General features: G+C 41.8%; 1 protein-coding gene across 1 annotated transcript in view; it reads left to right on the top strand.

The window, feature by feature from the left end:
- Positions 1-395: 395 nt before the first annotated feature.
- LOC124288979 (anoctamin-8-like) overlaps positions 396-20241 on the top strand; it is a 68222-nt gene continuing 48376 nt past the window's right edge. The window contains exon 1 of the mRNA XM_046725578.1: positions 396-838. Coding sequence (XP_046581534.1) covers positions 751-838 — 88 coding nt within the window. The 5' untranslated portion in view covers positions 396-750. The remainder of the gene's footprint in view (positions 839-20241) is intronic.

Raw genomic sequence — 20241 nt, 5'->3', positions numbered from 1 at the left:
ATACACACACAATGAGCCGTGAGAGCATCTGCAAAAGAACCAGCCGTTACACTTGAGTGCACACCCACCTACTCTGACTGGGTTCGGTATCCCGGCTGCTTCGTTTCTTGGGAAGTAAACCCAAGCACAAAATATTGCACTTTTGATTTGCGATTGTACGCTTATAATTTTGTTTATATGTTTTTTCATAATCAGCAATGTATATAATATGTCATGAATAAGTGATAATTGTGTTTTAATTATGTTTGATGTTTTGGTTGCATGTGACCTTGTAGAAGCTACTGTAGAATCTTGATATTTGGGAAAATCATTGTATTTTCTCTAACGCTTTTAAGTTGAAACCGGTAATATCGTGATTAAATATATTAATAAATCCAATGAACACTCCATTTCGACTATGATTATTATTATTATCATCACAAGAAGATTTTGTATTACCTGTGTCAGTTATCACAGACTGATAAGTCAATATTTGGCAAATATATAGCCTGTTGTACACGTTAATTGAACCGACCAGAAACAAACTAATCAACAATAAACATAGCTTATACAAACAAAGCCAGCGTCATGTTTTGGTTGCACCAAACACTCCAGACATTTCTTCCTTTCACTGACAATCGGAATGCTTCCATCAGATCACGTGACCACACATGTGCTAATATGGCGGCGAGGAATATGAGGGGGAAGATGGTCGCCAAAGTGCCACTAACATTTGACTCGGACTCTGATTAGTGTTGATGGGTAGGCATAATGAGTTCCATATCTTCCGAACGCGCAGACCACCGACGTCCTGACGATGCCACGCCACCAGGCAGACGAGGCTTGCGACAACGCATACGTGAGTACACACTGTGTATACAGCTGATCACTATTTTGTTTTGATGTGACACGACACAACACAACAATGACGTTTTGCTGCCGTGGCGGTTAATGTGCATGGTCGCTGCAGCCACATCTGTAACATCAACAGTAGTCATGAGATAAACACAATTACTGGAGGCTTAACTAGGCCGCCAAGAGACGCCACAGAGCTGTCAGACCATAAATTCGGTTCTGTTCGCTGTATTTACCGACTGATGTAAACAATGAAAGTGTGGAAGGAAGTGTCACCTGTTTTCGTGGTACATTAACAGTCGTTCCAACAGTACACGCTCCCTTCATTGATATGGATTAAAACTGCTTATGTGTACGGTCACTGGCGATTATGATAATATATCGTTTATTAATCATATTATATATTTCTTTCATAATATACCTCTTGTTTATGCTTGTGTGAGCATGATATTATTATAGCATGATATTATTATGAATGTAATTACGTTTTGATTAGTAGAAGATTCAGGCTAATGAACAATTATGGGAAGATATCATGGAGGGTATGCAGGTTAATGCCATGTTTAAAAGCAACAGTCATGACATATGACATAAATAAAATGACAGAAATGGAAACTTTATCTTGCACTTATCAGAGCACATTGATGAATACCTGATTGTTTTACAGAATCTAATCATGAAGGAAGAAAACTGGCATCTGACCTATCTTAGAAATCATGAAAAGTTGCCATTGGTAACATGATGTAGTTGATATCCTAGTAATATATTTGTTAACTATCATCCCTAGGAGAGGGTCGTGACTGGTGTAGGCCTACGTTTCCTGTTTATGGTGCAGGGGTGGAAATAACTTTAAAATTGCTATTGCACTCCGGTACAGTGGCACATGTAAAATCACTTGACCTGATAATTTTTCCACTATACCGGCTGTTTTCTTGTTGATTTTTTAAATAAACAACATAATTCATATTGGAAAGTCAACTGGACACCGGTACAGTGTGATATACAAATTTGCTTGTCCAACAGAAAAAAACACTGGACTCGGGCGTCGGGCAATGGGTTATTTCCACCCCTGTAGTGGTTTATTCTGCAGGGAATATGATGTTATACTCCAGTTAGAAAATATAGAATGTATTGAGCCAGTTTCATCAATTAAAAAATCTCTATTGTGCGGTAGATGTATAGATAAATTAAATAAGTGCCATGGAGAATATGATCCTGTATAATTGGTACATCCTAGTCTGGGAGGCAAAGAAGCGAAACATGATGTGTTGTGACATTGTTTGTGTTTTTGTAATTAGTATATTTACTGTTTATCTTTCGTCATGTATGTTTCCATCACTTCTCAACAGCCCTGTTACATAACTCATCTTTGGAGCTATGAGATATAAGCCTTACACCACATTACATATATATAACATTGTTGTGGGACATTTACTGAACTAGGCTTGGAAAAGTCTCTACGGCAATACTATCAGTTTAAATAATAATTTCTATAAAATATGAATGAAAAGAACAAGTTGTCCTTAAGAATGACTGGCATACTGTACGCTGATCTAGATTTGTCTCTGTTACGGATAGAATTACTACACATCTTTGTGATTAGCATTCAGTACAGCCTTGGATCAAGGCTAGGTGCTAACAGTCAGCTGTAATTACTGTCATGTGTGTAATTGGGACAGTTACTCTGTGTCCTTGACAGATTAGTTGCTTCACTCGAGTTGGGACAATTCCCATTATGACTACATCCCATTATGACTATTTCTCATTATGACAATTTCCCATTATGACTACTAAAGATGGGGTTGAAATGAGCCTACCTATGGCATAATGCCAGGTGTCATCTGTATTCTGCCCATAGATACATGAACAATAGCAAATGGGAGATGTTAATCTTCAGGTATTGTTCGTTTGGTATGTAGAGAATACAGAGGAACATGCCAGGGTATTCACAGCAGCTTGAACATCTGTGTGTATATTTTACTATTATTGAAGAAAGCATGAAATATTTACTTGCTTGTGATTACATGATATCAGTATTTAAAACAATGATTTCCTCAATATTTACACAAGTTCAGACATTTCGGAGTTTGAAGATACAAATCATTAGGGAGGGGACATTTAAACATTTCTAAATGTTGCCGCTAGTTTTTTTTCCTGAACATGGTTGTGAAGAGTACTATTGTAAATTATAATGTGTAACTACTATATACTATTTTGGCATGAAATTGCTGCAGATATGGAAATCCCTTAATCAGCAAACATTTTGATCACTCAAAAGGGACCCCATATTGCAGATATACTCCAATTGGTTTGTTTTGTGAAAAGAGTACTTAATTACTGTAGTCTCAACCAGTTGTTTGACAGTACGCTGATATGCAATAGCTGTCTTCAAAAGTAGAACAAATAAAGATCAATATCTGTGATACCAGCACATCTCTATCACAGAAAGTTCAAAGGATGGTTTGTGCTGCAAAAACTTTAAAGAAACCTTATCTTTCGAAAAGTGTAAGATTTTGAAATTACTTCTTTCCCACAAATGTGCATTCTCAAATTTAGAACTGATAAGCTTAACCAACACTTCCTTCACTTGCTACATTGAATGCCTCTTGTAACTTGAAACAGATGAATCAGTAAATAAGTGCTCAAGTCAAATGAATACTACAAAGAAGCAGTGTTGTGTTTTCCCCATACTGACTCCTCCAACACTAAATCCAGCTTCAGGCTGAGAAACGGATAAGTGGAATCAGCAGTCACTGAACCATACAGTCTGGGTACTGAAGAGGTAGTCATAATGGGATATGGTCACAATGGGATGAGGTCATAATAGGATGTAGTCACAATGGGATGTAGTCATAATGGGAAGTAGTCATAATTGGAAGTAGTAATGGGATGTTGTCATTATGGTAAGTAGTCATAATTTGAAGTAGTCATAATGGAAAGTAGTCCTAGTGGGAGGTGAGTGAGTGAGTGTGTGAGTTTAGTTTTGCGCCCTTTTAGCAATATTTCAGCATTATCACGGCGGGGGACACCGCAAATGGGCTTCACGCATTGTATCCATGTGGGGAATTGAACCCAGGTCTTCGGTGTTATGAGCGAACGCTCTAACCACTAGGCTACCCCACCACCCCATAGTGGGAAGTAGTAGTCATAATGTGGAGTAGTCATTGTGGAAAGTTGTCATAGTAGGAAGTAGCCATATTGGGAAGAAGTGATTGGTCTGCTTTGTAATGACAGGTGTGACCAACTTGAAACAAACTTGCTGGGAATCAGTTGGCTTGAGTCTAGTTTATCCAGTGTTAGGTCTTAAGTTCAGTAGAAGAAAAAAGCCAAGTTCAGTTGTGTTTTCTGCTCCATGTGTTGGAGAAATTTGGAACTGGTTAAAAAATGTTGACCATGACGTTGCACATGAGACAGTAACTTTGTGGGTCTGAGAAGAAAGCAAGTTGTTGGTATTCTTCAGAACTGACAGCACTGGCATAATGCTTTAAAGCCAGCAGAGCAGTAAATGCATTACACTGAAACTTGATGACATCAGTTGTTTATTTGTTATTGATTCTGTCACTATTTATTCTTCAGATCAATGCCAGTTCAGCTTGTGTATAGTTGGTACAGGCAGTGATTCACATGCCCTTGTGGAACTCAATATTTTGTTCTTCGCAGAATTTTTTTTTTTTTTTTATGGTATGTCTGTAGAACCAATTTCACCCATACCATAGGTTGTAAGAAATTGCGTAATATTAATTACCTGCTTGTAAAGCTTGTCTACCTGTGGTAGATCTTTAGTTCTTGATGCCTGTCTCCCTATGGTGCTTGTGGGCCAGAATTGATCTTTAGGTCTTGATGCTTGTCTCGCTGCGGTTGTTGTGAGTGTATCTGAAGTTACACCTGATTCGGAGCAATGCACCATATCTTGCAGTGCTGCTATAAATTGTACTGGACTGGTGAATAGAATACCAATATATTGACCTGCTCACAGGCTGATCTTCAGCTCCAAGTCCACAGGCAATATCGGTAAAAATTCCCTGATAGAACTTGAACATTTCCCAGTTCTAGTTGATAATGTTATAATTAAATACTCCAATTTGATTTGACAATCAATAAAATTAGACACTATCAATTCGGATTGAAAATGCGTCTCATTTCATGACCGCTTCACTGCGCATGTATACAACACTGCTCCAGATGTGAAATGTTAATAATAAAACATTTATTAAAGCTCGATAAATACAATTATGTGATTTTTTCCTCCATATTTATTAGGAAACCTCACCGTCATATTACCTCCTGTTATAAAATATTCAAACTCAATTACAATGTATGGGCCAAACCATGAACAAGTTTTTTTACTTATCAGAAAGCATTGTAAAAATACATCCTTATTATCCCCCGCCGCGCGTTTAGCTGAAGCGGGGGATATAGTATTAGGCTCCGTTCGTCTGTCTGTATGTACGTCCGTACATACGAATTGGAATATCTTAAGAACCGTAGAGCAGATTCTTTTCATATTTGGTACCTAGCTTCATCACAGTATAAGAAAGGTCCAAGTCAGGTTTGGTGACCTTGACCTTCATTTCAAGGTCACAAGGGGACTTTCACGTTTTACCTGCATGTTAAGTTATCTCAAGAACCGTTCCCTGGATTTTCTTCATATTCAATACAAAGCTTTATCTAGGGAAGGTGCAGGGCCCAGTCAATTTTGGTGACCTTCACTTAATTTTCAAGGTCACAGAGACACTTTGAAGATTTCAGCATATTAACCTGCAGATTCTGCTTGTCAGCGAGATACCTCAAGAACCATTCACTGGAGTTTCTTCATATTTGACACCAAGCTTCATCCAGGGAAGGCGCAGGGCCCAGTCAATTTTGGTGACCTTCACTTAATTTTCAAGGTCACAGCGACACTTTGAAGATTTCAGCATGTTAACCTGAATTGTCAGCAAGATATTTCAAGAACGGTTCACTGGATTTTCTTCAGACTTTCAAGACTTCCCTTAAATGTTTTTCAATAAGCAATTTCTTTAGTACTATTTTTGCATATTTCATACACTATGACATTCATGTCAAGGTCAAAGTCAGTCTTGAAAATATGTGTGTGTTTGAACACCTAAAGAGCAAGATATCAAGAGAGGTTGACTGGTCATGTTTTTGTTGACATTTAACTTAAACTTTCATTACTTTATAAGTTTGATTTGATAATTTGCGGCGGGGATTATGCTTGTTTATAAAAAATTTACAGGAAAACATTAGTAAGATTTGCCTACCTGGTAAACCGGTATATTTGTTTCTGTTTAGAATGGTTTACACAACATGAGCTATCCAGTACATTTGAACAAGCACTTCTTACACAACTGGTGTCACAGCTTTGACACTTTTATGTGGAATTTCTAAATTTATGCCACTGATACTCCCTCTTGTCCCTTTGCATCGTTCAACAAGTACATGTAAAATTGAACCACCAGAATTCTGCTTTCTGCGAGCTTCGCCGCAAGACTGTCACTGCAGGTGATCTATGTCTGTACACTTTATAACCAGTCTCGGCCACAATCTTGTCCCAAATGATGAAAACAATTTCCAAGGAAACCCAAGTTAGTTGCAATTACGCAAATTATTGCCTTAGGGCCATCACTGCCACTCCTTTGTCGCATGCTGGGGTAGAGGCACGTGAAATCATGATCGAAACTCACCGGCCATAAAGTCAAGTCCTTGATGAGTTACAAAGCTGATTAGAAAAGGTACTATTCTTTGATTCTGTTCTTTGATTCTGCTGGCTTCAAATTCAACAGTCACTCAAGTATCTTCCTCCACTGTCAAAAAAGTCTGAAATTTGGAGACTCTCAATTCAGTGTAACATTCAACTAAATTTCAAACACGGTACGTTTATTTCCTTATTATGTTGGGTTCCTGGAAGTCACTATAGTATGTCACTGGTGATAGTACTTGGTGTAGAATCCTGTATAATAGATTTTATGTGGACCCTGTTTATACTTTGTTATAGGGATACATACTGTAGCTTGTAATACAATGACTATACATTACTTAGTGTTAATAGACATATGTATATTTTGCAAACAAAACACATTAACTAGTCTACTGCAGGTAATACGCTATAATGAGTTGGTTTTATCCAGGTAATGTTCAAGAGGTTGTTGAAACGTTTTCCCACAAATATATAGATTTGTACATGTATAGTGCACCCAACACAGAACAATTGCATACCTGAACTTGCATGAAAAGCTCCAGACCTTTTTAGTTTTGCAAAGCAGTTGATTTGTTACTGATAAACATTAAATACACACATTGTAGTTCTACATTGCCTTGTGACCTGCCCCATTTTACATCCACATCAAGTCTGTCTAGTATACATTAGTGGGTAAAACAAATAGCGTGACCAAAGTGGAATCTCAGTGTCTGATGATGTTCCTCAAGGGGATGTTGGGAAGCTGTTGTAACACGAAACTGGGAATTATGGCCCTGAGTTCAATAATCCTGGAGATCGTCAAATGATTTTAATACTCCCATACTGATTGCCTGAAAGCTTTTAATGCTTATAGCTTGTGGCGTGAAGAACCCACTGTTTCATATGACTTGTGTTTTGCTCATTCATTGGATATTTTGGGTACATCAGGACAACAGACAAATTTTCACAGTCAAGGTTTTATAGTGCAGTTGCCTCCCTTTTAATGCTAGGATTCTATGCTCCATGTTTCTCACGCTGATCTGGACCTTGGTTTGTCGGCATGCGTTATAGAAATGGGTTGTTTGTCAGCACCCTAGTCGTGCTTGTTTGGTAGCACCATAGATGCACCTGTGACTTGCCACACTCACTCACTCACCCACTCAGGACTTTAAAAAAAACATGTTGTGGTTCCAATTACCTGACCAACCCTTGAATTCTGGTTCAGACCCTATTTTTTTCAAGCAGTATGCCTAAAATAAGCTTTCAAAGTTTCAGATACCATTGTTTTTTCCAGGCACCGACGGACATCGATCATTCTGATAGAAAAAGTTGACATGATGACTGCAAGCTTGACTGAAGCAACAATTACACATTGATAAATGTGTTGTTAGTTTGTACTTTACTTCTAAAAAACTGGAAAATAAAGAAGAAATTCTACCTACCTACCCTAAATTTTAAAGATGTGTAATCGGAACACCCACCCACCCACTCACTCACTCACTCACTCACTCAGACGAGTCCGCTATATCAGTACTTCTAGTATGTTAATACCTCACAGAGAGAACTATGCACATATGTTATCATATGTTCTGGTATTATGCATGAGTTAATAACCTGGTGTTTTGATATTGATCTAGCACAGCTGTCCGTCAAACCAATTCACTAAAATGTTCATATAACAGTCAGAAAAGTTTAAATACATAGACAGTTATATGTTATATGCTCATTTGTACTCGGTGCTCAGTACTCAGTGTACTGTTGCAATTGAGACTGACTGTAATTGGTTTTGGATGTTTTTCTATAAAACTGTTTAATTGTGATGAATATACATGGATGAGTGTTTCCGTACCTTCCATTATCAGTCGTCGTTGTTGTTCGTCCAGGCACTAGGCTGAAGTCTCCCGGCGGTTTACTGGTAGGTAAACTCAAGCATGAGTATCATTCAGAGTAAGCTGATTCATCACTTTGGGAATAGACCTTCAGCTTGTTCTTGGTTGTCATAGGGATCTGGTAGTCCCTGCTAGTCCCTGCAAGGGCTGGAGCATTGAAGGAAGTGAAGAAAAAAACAACTCTCTCTTCCTTAAAAGACTGGACTGGTCTCTTCTTGGGGTGCAGAATTTTCATTTGACCTGTAGAATTTGAAGGGTATAATTTTGGTTGTTCTCAGTGCTTCTGTTTGGGTTCGGGACTATCTACCATGTCTGAGGACTAGTGAAATAAGGTAGTTGTCATGGTTATATACAAGGTACATGTCTCACATAAATGAAATACCATGTCGATGACTGACAAGAAAAAAATGCAGATGAATGGTCATTGGTTGTTGGGGACATGGAGAATTGATTGGTTATATAATTGTCATTGATTGGTTATATAATTGTCATTGATTGGTTATATAATTGTCATTGGTTGGTTATATAATTGTCATTGATTGGTTATGTAATAGTCATTGATTGGTTATATGCTTGTCATTGATTGGTTATGTAATTATAATTGATTGGTTATATAATTATCATTGATTGGTTATATAATTGTCATTGATCCCATTTTACCATGATCACATTAACAAGTGGAGTGCAATGAGATAGATTCTCCTCTGATTCTTGCTGTCAGTTTGTAGAAGGTAACCCCTGAAGAATCCGGGTTAGAATTGGTCTTCAGTAACCCATGCTTGTCGTAAGAGGCGAGTAAAGGGATAGAGTGGTCAGGCTTACTGACTTGGGTGTCACATGTCATTGTATCCCAATTGTGTAGAACGATGTTCATGCTGTTCATCACTGGGTTGTCTGGTCCAGACTTGATTATTTAGAGACCACCTCCATATAGCTGGAATATTGCTGAGTGCGGCGTTATACAACCAACCAACAGTTTGTTGATTGGATCAAGAAACAATCAATCTTAGATGTCCGGTGGAGCACTCACACACTTGTGTACACATAGTTTTTCTGTGGTTAGTTTCAGTGGCTGCTCTGTGGTGAGGTTGTCATCAGTGTGTAGACTTTCTGTCTGTTCCAGCCAAGCCCGGGACAAGTCTGATGGTGTAATGTCAATCTGTTATGGCTGCAGTAGAGTTGCAACTGGGAACCAGTTTCTAGTAGTTTCAGTGTTGTGTGTGTGTTCACTGAAGACTGTACCCAGCGAGCTGCATGGGCTGTACCTCATTCCAGAATATATTTCCGTAAACGAAAACCCAAAGAAAATATAGAGCAACTTTCCTTCATCTGACGTCAGAATTTTTTATCAAATACTTTGAAAGCCTTTCAAGTATCAGAGTCTAGTGTGATATGAAACATGTTATAATCCCCGCCTCATGCATGGACAGTTGTGTTTATTATCTTGTAATATTGTGAAATGGTATCTTGTCAACTGTTAGTAATGTATCCACATTTCACTTAAAATGCTGTTTTCAGTTTGATGTAAACTTGAAACTATAAATAAATGGTGGAATGGTAAACATGAAGTTTGGCTTCCCTCCAGGTACGCTGCTTATCTTCCTTGTCAGTTCTTGTCGTGATTAGTTCCAGGTAGGACAGGTATCTCAACCGTGATCCTTCGTCAGTGATAAACACGGGAACTTGATGCTCTTGCTTTCTGTAAAACCTGGTATTTTAGTTCAGAACTTGAAGTGTTTCATAGCGATAAGATGCTCCATCGTAATGCTGGTATTTGTGTTGTGGTCCAATTCTTCAGTTTTGTGATCAAGAATGGATCATGATGGGAATGAACTGTAAGTAATTTTGTAATCTCTGTGTACTTAATCCCTGGGTGATAATCTCTGTGTACTTAATCCCTGCTTGATGTAGCGAATGTTTGCTGCACTGCACTGTCGTGTCTGTCTATCTGACTGGAATACAAAGCAGTGAAGCGTGATGGCTGCGTGACCAGGTGTAGGCATTTCCAGCTTAACACAGATTCTATTGATTTATGAAGGGCTTCAAAGGAATGCTGGGAATTTGAAAAATAGGTGTTTTTTCTATCTTCTTCCATTGCATCTATAAAAAAACTTGTCAGCATTTGTTTTGAGTTGTTTATTTAACTGGCATGGTGACAAATGCAGCCTTGTTTGGAAACACTGGAGAATTATGTTCAAAATATTGATCAGTTGTTGTATGTCCACCTATCTTTACTACTTTAGGTGCAGAATTAATGTTGTTTTCCTGTGTAAGTCAGGTTGAGAATGTTGAGTGATGTGGATCTGTAGAATCAAAGACCAAGTTTTACAGCCCCGCAGTGACTCATGGTTAGAATATGGGTCCCCAGCCACCCATGTTGGACATAAGAGACAAACGAACGTACGAGGGATTTGATTGATAGCATGCCAAAGTACCATGACAGTGTCGATGGGTCTTCACGATATTAATCATCAGATTGTCTGGTCTAGACACAATTATTTACAGGCTGCCACCATATTGCTGGAATTTTACTGTGTGAATCATTAAACAAACAGACAATACACAGTCAAATACTGCATTGAAATGTTGATGTTATGGAAAACTTGTAGTTGAAGTATAGTTGCTACAGAATCTATGACCACCACTGTGGTGTAGTGGTTAGAGCGTCCGCCCGGAGAGCGGAAGGTCGCGGGTTCGATCCCTGGTCGCATCATACAAAAAGACGTTAAAATATGGTACTTGTTGGTCCTTGCCTGGCGCTCGGCATAATGGGTACAACAAGGACTGGTCGACTCGGAGTCAGTATAATGTGTCTGAGTGGGGTATTCATGCTTCACTGCGGCATGGTATCTCAGTGGGCTAGCACTATAAAACCAGCTTAAGTCTGGGCTAGTACAAGCAGCCACACATACACATACACACGCATGCACGTCGTCATATGAGCGAAATATTCTCAAGCAAGACGTAAAACCCAATTTCACCTCACCTCACAGAATCTGTTGATAATAATGTTGTGTTATCATCATGATTATTATGATGATTGAACTGTAATAATGGTTTTGTTGAATATGTTAGGATTTATGTCATGTTGATAGAATCTCTAGCTAACCTGAACAGATTCCTTTCAGTTCTGGTGTACTTTGTGTTGGTGTTTTGTGTTTAGCAGTGTCAATCTGCCCTTCAGTTTGTCAACTTGTATTGTTATGAGGCCTGTGATGTAACATTGCAAAGATGGCCTTGTATTGAAAAGTTACATATTTGGCATATTACTTACCAGTTACTTCACATAGCATGCAGTAAGTCTTTGGCTTCCACTGTACATGTCATATACATTTTGACCAAGCCTATTTCTTCTGGCCCAGTTTTTCTACATTTATATATTGACATCTGCCATTCACATGAAATCTAAATATTGTGTAGATGATCCAGTTAACAGTTCCACTGAAATCTATACACAGAATTCTCATCTGATTTAAATATGGTTACTGAAGAAACTACGGTATTTGATGCATAAAGCGACCCAGAAGCTAATTTAGGTCCAAAAGGAGAGTGATCCCGAGGAGAGTAAGTAAACACGTGCAGTTTCTAACAAGGGGGCCTATACAATGCTTTAATGCTTAGTATCAAAGGTCAAGGTGAACAAACTCTTCCATATCAAATGAATGTAATGCATTTGTTCACTTGATATGGTTGTAAATTCTTTGTAAGAAGTCTCAGTATTTATGAATATACTGGTGCACCTAGCTTTATCAATGTTTTAGAATGCAAACAAGTGGAAGCACAGAGGGTGTTTATCAATGTTTTAGAATGCAAACTAGTGGAAGCACAGAGGGTGTTTATCAATGTTTTAGAATGCAAACTAGTGGAAGCACAGAGGGTGTTTATCAATGTTTTAGAATGCAAACTAGTGGAAGCACAGAGGGTGTTTATCAATGTTTTAGAATGCAAACTAGTGGAAGCACAGAGGGTGTTTATCAATGTTTTAGAATGCAAACTAGTGGAAGCACAGAGGGTGTTTATCAATGTTTTAGAATGCAAACTAGTGGAAGCACAGAGGGTGTTTATCAATGTTTTAGAATGCAAACTAGTGGAAGCACAGAGGGTGTTTATCAATGTTTTAGAATGCAACTAGTGGAAGCACAGAGGGTGTTTATCAATGTTTTATCAATGAGAATGCAAACTAGTGGAAGCACAGAGGGTGTTTATCAATGTTTTAGAATGCAGACTAGTGGAAGCACAGAGGGTGTTTATCAATGTTTTAGAATGCAAAGTGGAAGCTAGTGGAAGCACAGAGGGTGTTTATCAATGTTTTAGAATGCAAACTAGTGGAAGCACAGAGGGTGTTTATCAATGTTTTAGAATGCAACTAGTGGAAGCACAGAGGGTGTTTATCAATGTTTTAGAATGCAAACTAGTGGAAGCACAGAGGGTGTTTATCAATGTTTTAGAATGCAACTAGTGGAAGCACAGAGGGTGTTTATCAATGTTTTAGAATGCAAACTAGTGGAAGCACAGAGGTTGTTTATCAATGTTTTAGAATGCAACTAGTGGAAGCAGCACAGTTTTAGGTGGAAGCACAGAGGGTGTTTATCAATGTTTTAGAATGCAAACTAGTGGAAGCACAGAGGTTGTTTATCAATGTTTTAGAATGCAAACTAGTGGAAGCACAGAGGGTGTTTATCAATGTTTTAGAATGCAAACTAGTGGAAGCACAGAGGTTGTTTTTTATGCAATGTTTTAGCACAGAGGGTGTTTATCAATGTTTTAGAATGCAAACTAGTGGAAGCACAGAGGGTGTTTATCAATGTTTTAGAATGCAAACTAGTGGAAGCACAGAGGGTGTTTATCAATGTTTTAGAATGCAAACTAGTGGAAGCACAGAGGGTGTTTATCAATGTTTTAGAATGCAAACAAGTGGAAGCACAGAGGGTGTTTATGCAAAAGATCTTTGTCCCTTAAAACTTGTAGTTTGGTGTGATGTAGAGATGAATATAATCCAATGCATGATCAAAAGAGATGGACTGGCAGCTGTTTGCCTTGTGTCTACATGGTGTTTGTAGAGGGGACATGTGTTCATTAAAGGCAGGCACGGCTCACATCATATTGTATCATGTACTTGTTAAACTGCTTCCCGTCAGATATAGATCTGCTGCCCGAGCTTTGCACAGTCTGTTTGATTGGCTGTGGTTATTGTGAAAGAACGTTATATTTTGTTTAATAACATTAGATTCTAGATCTGTCTAGAGACTTTCTCCTGCCGTGCAGATAATATGGTGGCAAATTTATTTTCCTTGTAGTATTTTACATACTGGAAATAAGATTAAATTTGACCTAAAATATATTTAGCCATTAATCTAACTTGATTCTAAGTGCAGAATATTTGCACTTTGGATCCCTTCACAGATGACTGTCACCACCCGTGCCTCCCTCCCAAAATGACTGTCACCACCCCTGCATCCCCTTCCTAGATGACTGTGACTACCCCAGCATCCCTTCACAGATGACTGTCACCACCCCTGCATCCCTCCCTGGATGACTGTCACCACCCCTGCTTCCCTCCCTAGATGACTGTCACCACCCCTGCATCCCTCCCTAGATGTCTGTCACCACCCCTGCATCCCTCCCTAGATAACTGTCACCACCCTGCATCCCTCCCTAGATGTCTGTCACCACCCCTGCGTCCCTTCCTAGATGACTGTCACTATCCCAGCATCCCTCCCTAGATGACTGTCACCACCCCTGCATCCCCTTCCTAGATGACTGTGACTACCCCAGCATCCCTTCACAGATGACTGTCACCACCCCTGCATCCCTCCCTAGATGACTGTCACCACCCCTGCTTCCCTCCCTAGATGACTGTCACCACCCCTGCATCCCTCCCTAGATGTCTGTCACCACCCCTGCATCCCTCCCTAGATAACTGTCACCACCCTGCATCCCTCCCTAGATGTCTGTCACCACCCCTGCGTCCCTCCCTAGATGACTGTCACTATCCCAGCATCCCTCCCTAGATGACTGTCACCACCCCTGCATCCCTCCCTAGATGACTGTCACCACCCCTGCATCCCTCCCTAGATGTCTGTCACTATCCCAGCATCCCTCCCTAGATGACTGTCACCACCCCTGCATCCCTCCCTAGATGACTGTCACCACCCCTGCATCCCTCCCTAGATGACTGTCACCACCCCATAATTTCTTCGTAGATGACAGTCACCACCCCTGTAGCCCTTCCTAGATGACTGTCACCACCCCTGCATCCCTCCCTAGATGACTGTCACCACCCCATAATTTCTTTGTAGATGACTGTCACCACCCTGCATCCCTCCCTAGATGACTGTCACTATCCACGCATCCCTCCCTAGATGACTGTCACCACCCCTGCATCCCTCCCTAGATGACTGTCACCACCCCTGCATCCCTCCCTAGATGACTGTCACCACCCCTGCATCCCTCCCTAGATGTCTGTCACCACCCCTGCATCCCTCCCTAGATGACTGTCACCACCCTGCATCCCTCCCTAGATGACTGTCACCACCCTGCATCCCTCCCTAGATGACTGTCACCACCCCAGCATCCCTCCCTAGATGACTGTCACCACCCCTGCATCCCTCCCTAGATGACTGTCACCACCCCACCACCACTGCTCCCTAGATGACTGTCACCACCCCTGCATCCCTCCCTAGATGACTGTCACCACCCCTGCCATCCCTCCCTAGATGACTGTCACCACCCCTGCTAATCACTTCCCTAGATGACAGTCACCACCCCTGCATCCCTTCCTAGATGACTGTCACCACCCCTGCATCCCTCCCTAGATGACTGTCACCACCCCTTAATTTCCCTCCCTAGATGACTGTCACCACCCCTGCATCCCTCCCTAGATGACTGTCACCACCCCTGCATCCCTCCCTAGATGACTGTCACCACCCCTGCATCCCTCCCTAGATGACTGTCACCACCCCTGCATCCCTCCCTAGATGACTGTCACCACCCCTGCATCCCTCCCTAGATGACTGTCACCACCCATAGCATCCCCCTAGATGACTGTCACCACCCCTGCATCCCTCCTAGATGACTGTCACCACCCCTGCATCCCTCCCTAGATGACTGTCACCACCCCTGCATCCCTCCCTAGATGACTGTCACCACCACTGCGTCCCTCCCTAGATGACTGTCACCACCCCTTAATCTCTTCCTAGATGACTGTCACCACCCCTGCTTCCCTCCCTAGATGACTGTCACCACCACTGCGTCCCCCTAGATAGATGACTGTCACCACCCCTTAATCTCTTCCTAGATGACTATTACCACACCCTCCCTAGATGACTGTCACCACCCCTGCATCCCACCCTAGATGACTGTCACCACCACTGCATCCCTCCCTAGATGACTGTCACCACCCCATAATCCTTCTCTAGATGACTGTCACCACCCTTGCATCCCTCCCTAGATGACTGTCACCACCCCTGCATCCCTCCTTAGATAACTGTCACCACCCCTGCATCCCTCCCTAGATGACTGTCACTACCAACAGTAGACCAATCCACATCACTGTCTCTACCCCTGCAACCCACACCTTGTCACTGTCGTCCCTCCATAGCTATGTTAACAATCTCTCCAATGCAGCCCTATTACTGCAGCCCCGCCCTTGATCAGAATGGCTACACAGCCCAGAATAATTAACACTATTCATACTGCAATAATTGCTGAGCATCCTTTGTGTTCTATAATTCATCCCCAGCAAGTCCAGCTCCCCTCAGTGGCAAGTGCTTCATCTGCAGGGCTTCCCCCATGTATTGTAGGGAATTTAATCAATACGTTAAGAAACAGAGTGGGACTGAATTGGGAACAGTGCTAAGTTTGTGATAGTGCAGTTAGTCGCCCGCCCATTGTGTAGCTGTCTAATTATGATACAGCCTGTTTTACATATCTCTTGTCGCTCTTCCTGCTGGCTTAATGAGATATCAGTTGGTTATCTTGTAATTCCTGTTGTGCACTGGGCGACATTCATATGAAGAAGTTGTTTTTTCTGGAGTGTACAAGTGTTATTTTGTCTGATGTGATGTTTTCTTCTTCGTGCCAGGCAGGTAACGACAGCGTGACAATGATGCCCATGCAAGAGTGTGTATGTACAAAACAGGGGATATGGGGAGAAGTAATCACATCTCAACTGACATCTATTGGATGCATTAGGTGACAAGATTCCTTGGTTAATCCAATATGGATCGGTTTTATGGAGGCTGACATTTGTAACTTGTTTTCTGGTTTCAGTCTTGACTTGTACTTGATCTAGTGGGTTGTGTGATATTCCTGAATTGTGGGCTAGACTGTGAATTGTACATGCTATAGCGGGGTCTGTGTATGTGCTGTGTATGTGATATGCCTCTGGTGTAGGGTTGTCTGACTTGTACATGTTATAGTGGGGTCTGTGTATGTGCTGTGTGTGTGATATGGCTCTGGTGTAGGGTTGTCTGACTTGTACATGTTATAGTGGGGTCTGTGTATGTGCTGTGTGTGTGATATGGCTCTGGTGTAGGGTTGTCTGACTTGTACATGTTATAGTGGGGTCTGTGTATGTGCTGTGTGTGTGATATGGCTCTGGTGTAGGGTTGTCTGACTTGTACATGTTATAGTGGGGTCTGTGTATGTGCTGTGTGTGTGATATGGCTCTGGTGTAGGGTTGTCTGACTTGTACATGTTATAGTGGGGTCTGTGTATGTGCTGTGTGTGTGATATGGCTCTGGTGTAGGGTTGTCTGACTTGTACATGTTATAGTGGGGTCTGTGTATGTGCTGTGTGTGTGATATGGCTCTGGTGTAGGGTTGTCTGACTTGTACATGTTATAGTGGGGTCTGTGTATGTGCTGTGTGTGTGATATGGCTCTGGTGTAGGGTTGTCTGACTTGTACATGTTATAGTGGGGTCTGTGTATGTGCTGTGTACATGTGATATGGCTCTGGTGTAGGGTTGTCTGACTTGTACATGTTATAGTGGGGTCTGTGTATGTGCTGTGTGTGTGATATGGCTCTGGTGTTGGGTTGTCTGACTTGTACATGTTATAGTGGGGTCTGTGTATGTATGTGTGTGTGTGATATGGCCTCTGGTGTAGGGTTGTCTGACTTGTACATGTTATAGTGGGGTCTGTGTATGTGCTGTGTGTGTGTGATATGGCTCTGGTGTAGGGTTGTCTGACTTGTACATGTTATAGTGGGGTCTGTGTATGTGCTGTGTGTGTGATATGGCTCTGGTGTAGGGTTGTCTGACTTGTACATGTTATAGTGGGGGTCTGTGTATGTGCTGTGTGTGTGATATGGCTCTGGTGTAGGGTTGTCTGACTTGTACATGTTATAGTGGGGTCTGTGTATGTGCTGTGTGTGTGATATGGCTCTGGTGTAGGGTTGTCTGACTTGTACATGTTATAGTGGGGTCTGTGTATGTGCTGTGTGTGTGATATGGCTCTGGTGTTGGGTTGTCTGACTTGTACATGTTATAGCGGGGTCTGTGTATGTGCTGTGTGTGTGTGTGTGATATGGCTCTGGTGTAGGGTTGTCTGACTTGTACATGTTATAGTGGGGTCTCTGTGTATGTGCTGTGTGTGTGATATGGCTCTGGTGTAGGGTTGTCTGACTTGTACATGTTATAGTGGGTCTGTGTGTATGTGCTGTGTATGTGATATGGCTCTGGTGTAGGGTTGTCTGGACTTGTACATGTTATAGTGGGGTCTGTGTATGTGCTGTGTGTGTGATATGGCTCTGGTGTAGGGTTGTCTGACTTGTACATGTTATAGTGGGGTCTGTGTATGTGCTGTGTGTGTGATATGGCTCTGGTGTAGGGTTGTCTGACTTGTACATGTTATAGTGGGGTCTGTGTATGTGCTGTGTGTGTGATATGGCTCTGGTGTAGGGTTGTCTGACTTGTACATGTTATAGTGGGGTCTGTGTATGTGCTGTGTGTGTGATATGGCTCTGGTGTAGGGTTGTCTGACTTGTACATGTTATAGTAGGGGTCTGTGTATGTGCTGTGTGTGTGATATGGCTCTGGTGTAGGGTTGTCTGACTTGTACATGTTATGTTATAGTGGGTCTGTGTATGTGCTGTGTGTGTGATATGGCTCTGGTGTAGGGTTGTCTGACTTGTACATGTTATAGTGGGGTCTGTGTATGTGCTGTGTGTGTGATATGGCTCTGGTGTAGGGTTGTCTGACTTGTACATGTTATAGTGGGGTCTGTGTATGTGCTGTGTGTGTGATATGGCTCTGGTGTTGGGTTGTCTGACTTGTACATGTTATAGCGGGGTCTGTGTATGTGCTGTGTGTGTGATATGGCTCTGGTGTAGGGTTGTCTGACTTGTACATGTTATAGTGGGGTCTGTGTATGTGCTGTGTGTGTGATATGGCTCTGGTGTAGGGTTGTCTGACTTGTACATGTTATAGTGGGGTCTGTGTATGTGCTGTGTGTGTGATATGGCTCTGGTGTAGGGTTGTCTGACTTGTACATGTTATAGTGGGGTCTGTGTATGTGCTGTGTGTGTGATATGGCTCTGGTGTAGGGTTGTCTGACTTGTACATGTTATAGTGGGGTCTGTGTATGTGCTGTGTGTGTGATATGGCTCTGGTGTAGGGTTGTCTGACTTGTACATGTTATAGTGGGGTCTGTGTATGTGCTGTGTGTGTGATATGGCTCTGGTGTAGGGTTGTCTGACTTGTACATGTTATAGTGGGGTCTGTGTATGTGCTGTGTGTGTGATATGGCTCTGGTGTAGGGTTGTCTGACTTGTACATGTTATAGCTGGGTCTGTGTATGTGCTGTGTGTGTGATATGGCTCTGGTGTAGGGTTGTCTGACTTGTACATGTTATAGTGGGTCTCTGTGTATGTGCTGTGTGTGTGTGATATGGCTCTGGTGTAGGGTTGTCTGACTTGTACATGTTATAGTGGGGTCTGTGTATGTGCTGTGTGTGTGATATGGCTCTGGTGTTGGGTTGTCTGACTTGTACATGTTATAGCAGGGTCTGTGTATGTGCTGTGTGTGTGATATGGCTCTGGTGTTGGGTTGTCTGACTTGTACATGTTATAGCAGGGTCTGTGTATGTGCTGTGTGTGTGATATGGCTCTGGTGTAGGGTTGTCTGACTTGTACATGTTATAGTGGGGTCTGTGTATGTGCTGTGTGTGTGATATGGCTCTGGTGTTGGGTTGTCTGACTTGTACATGTTATAGTGGGGTCTGTGTATGTGCTGTGTGTGTGATATGGCTCTGGTGTAGGGTTGTCTGACTTGTACATGTTATAGTGGGGTCTGTGTATGTGCTGTGTGTGTGATATGGCTCTGGTGTAGGGTTGTCTGACTTGTACATGTTATAGGGTCTGGTCTGTGCTATGTGTGTGTGTGTGTGATATGGCTCTGGTGTAGGGTTGTCTGACTTGTACATGTTATAGTGGGGTCTGTGTATGTGTATGTGTGTGTGATATGGCTCTGGTGTAGGGTTGTCTGACTTGTACATGTTATAGCGGGGTCTGTGTATGTGCTGTGTGTGTGATATGGCTCTGGTGTAGGGTTGTCTGACTTGTACATGTTATAGTGGGGTCTGTGTATGTGCTGTGTGTGTGATATGGCTCTGGTGTAGGGTTGTCTGACTTGTACATGTTATAGTGGGGTCTGTGTATGTGCTGTGTGTGTGATATGGCTCTGGTGTAGGGTTGTCTGACTTGTACATGTTATAGTGGGGTCTGTGTATGTGCTGTGTGTGTGATATGGCTCTGGTGTAGGGTTGTCTGACTTGTACATGTTATAGTGGGGTCTGTGTATGTGCTGTGTGTGTGATATGGCTCTGGTGTAGGGTTGTCTG

The sequence above is a fragment of the Haliotis rubra genome, unplaced genomic scaffold (genome assembly GCF_003918875.1).
Source record: "Haliotis rubra isolate DU_JTF1 unplaced genomic scaffold, ASM391887v1 Scf43, whole genome shotgun sequence".
Taxonomy (NCBI): Eukaryota; Metazoa; Mollusca; class Gastropoda; order Lepetellida; family Haliotidae; genus Haliotis; species Haliotis rubra.
Note: the sequence above shows the minus strand (reverse complement) of the source record. Positions and strands in the feature narration are given on the sequence as shown.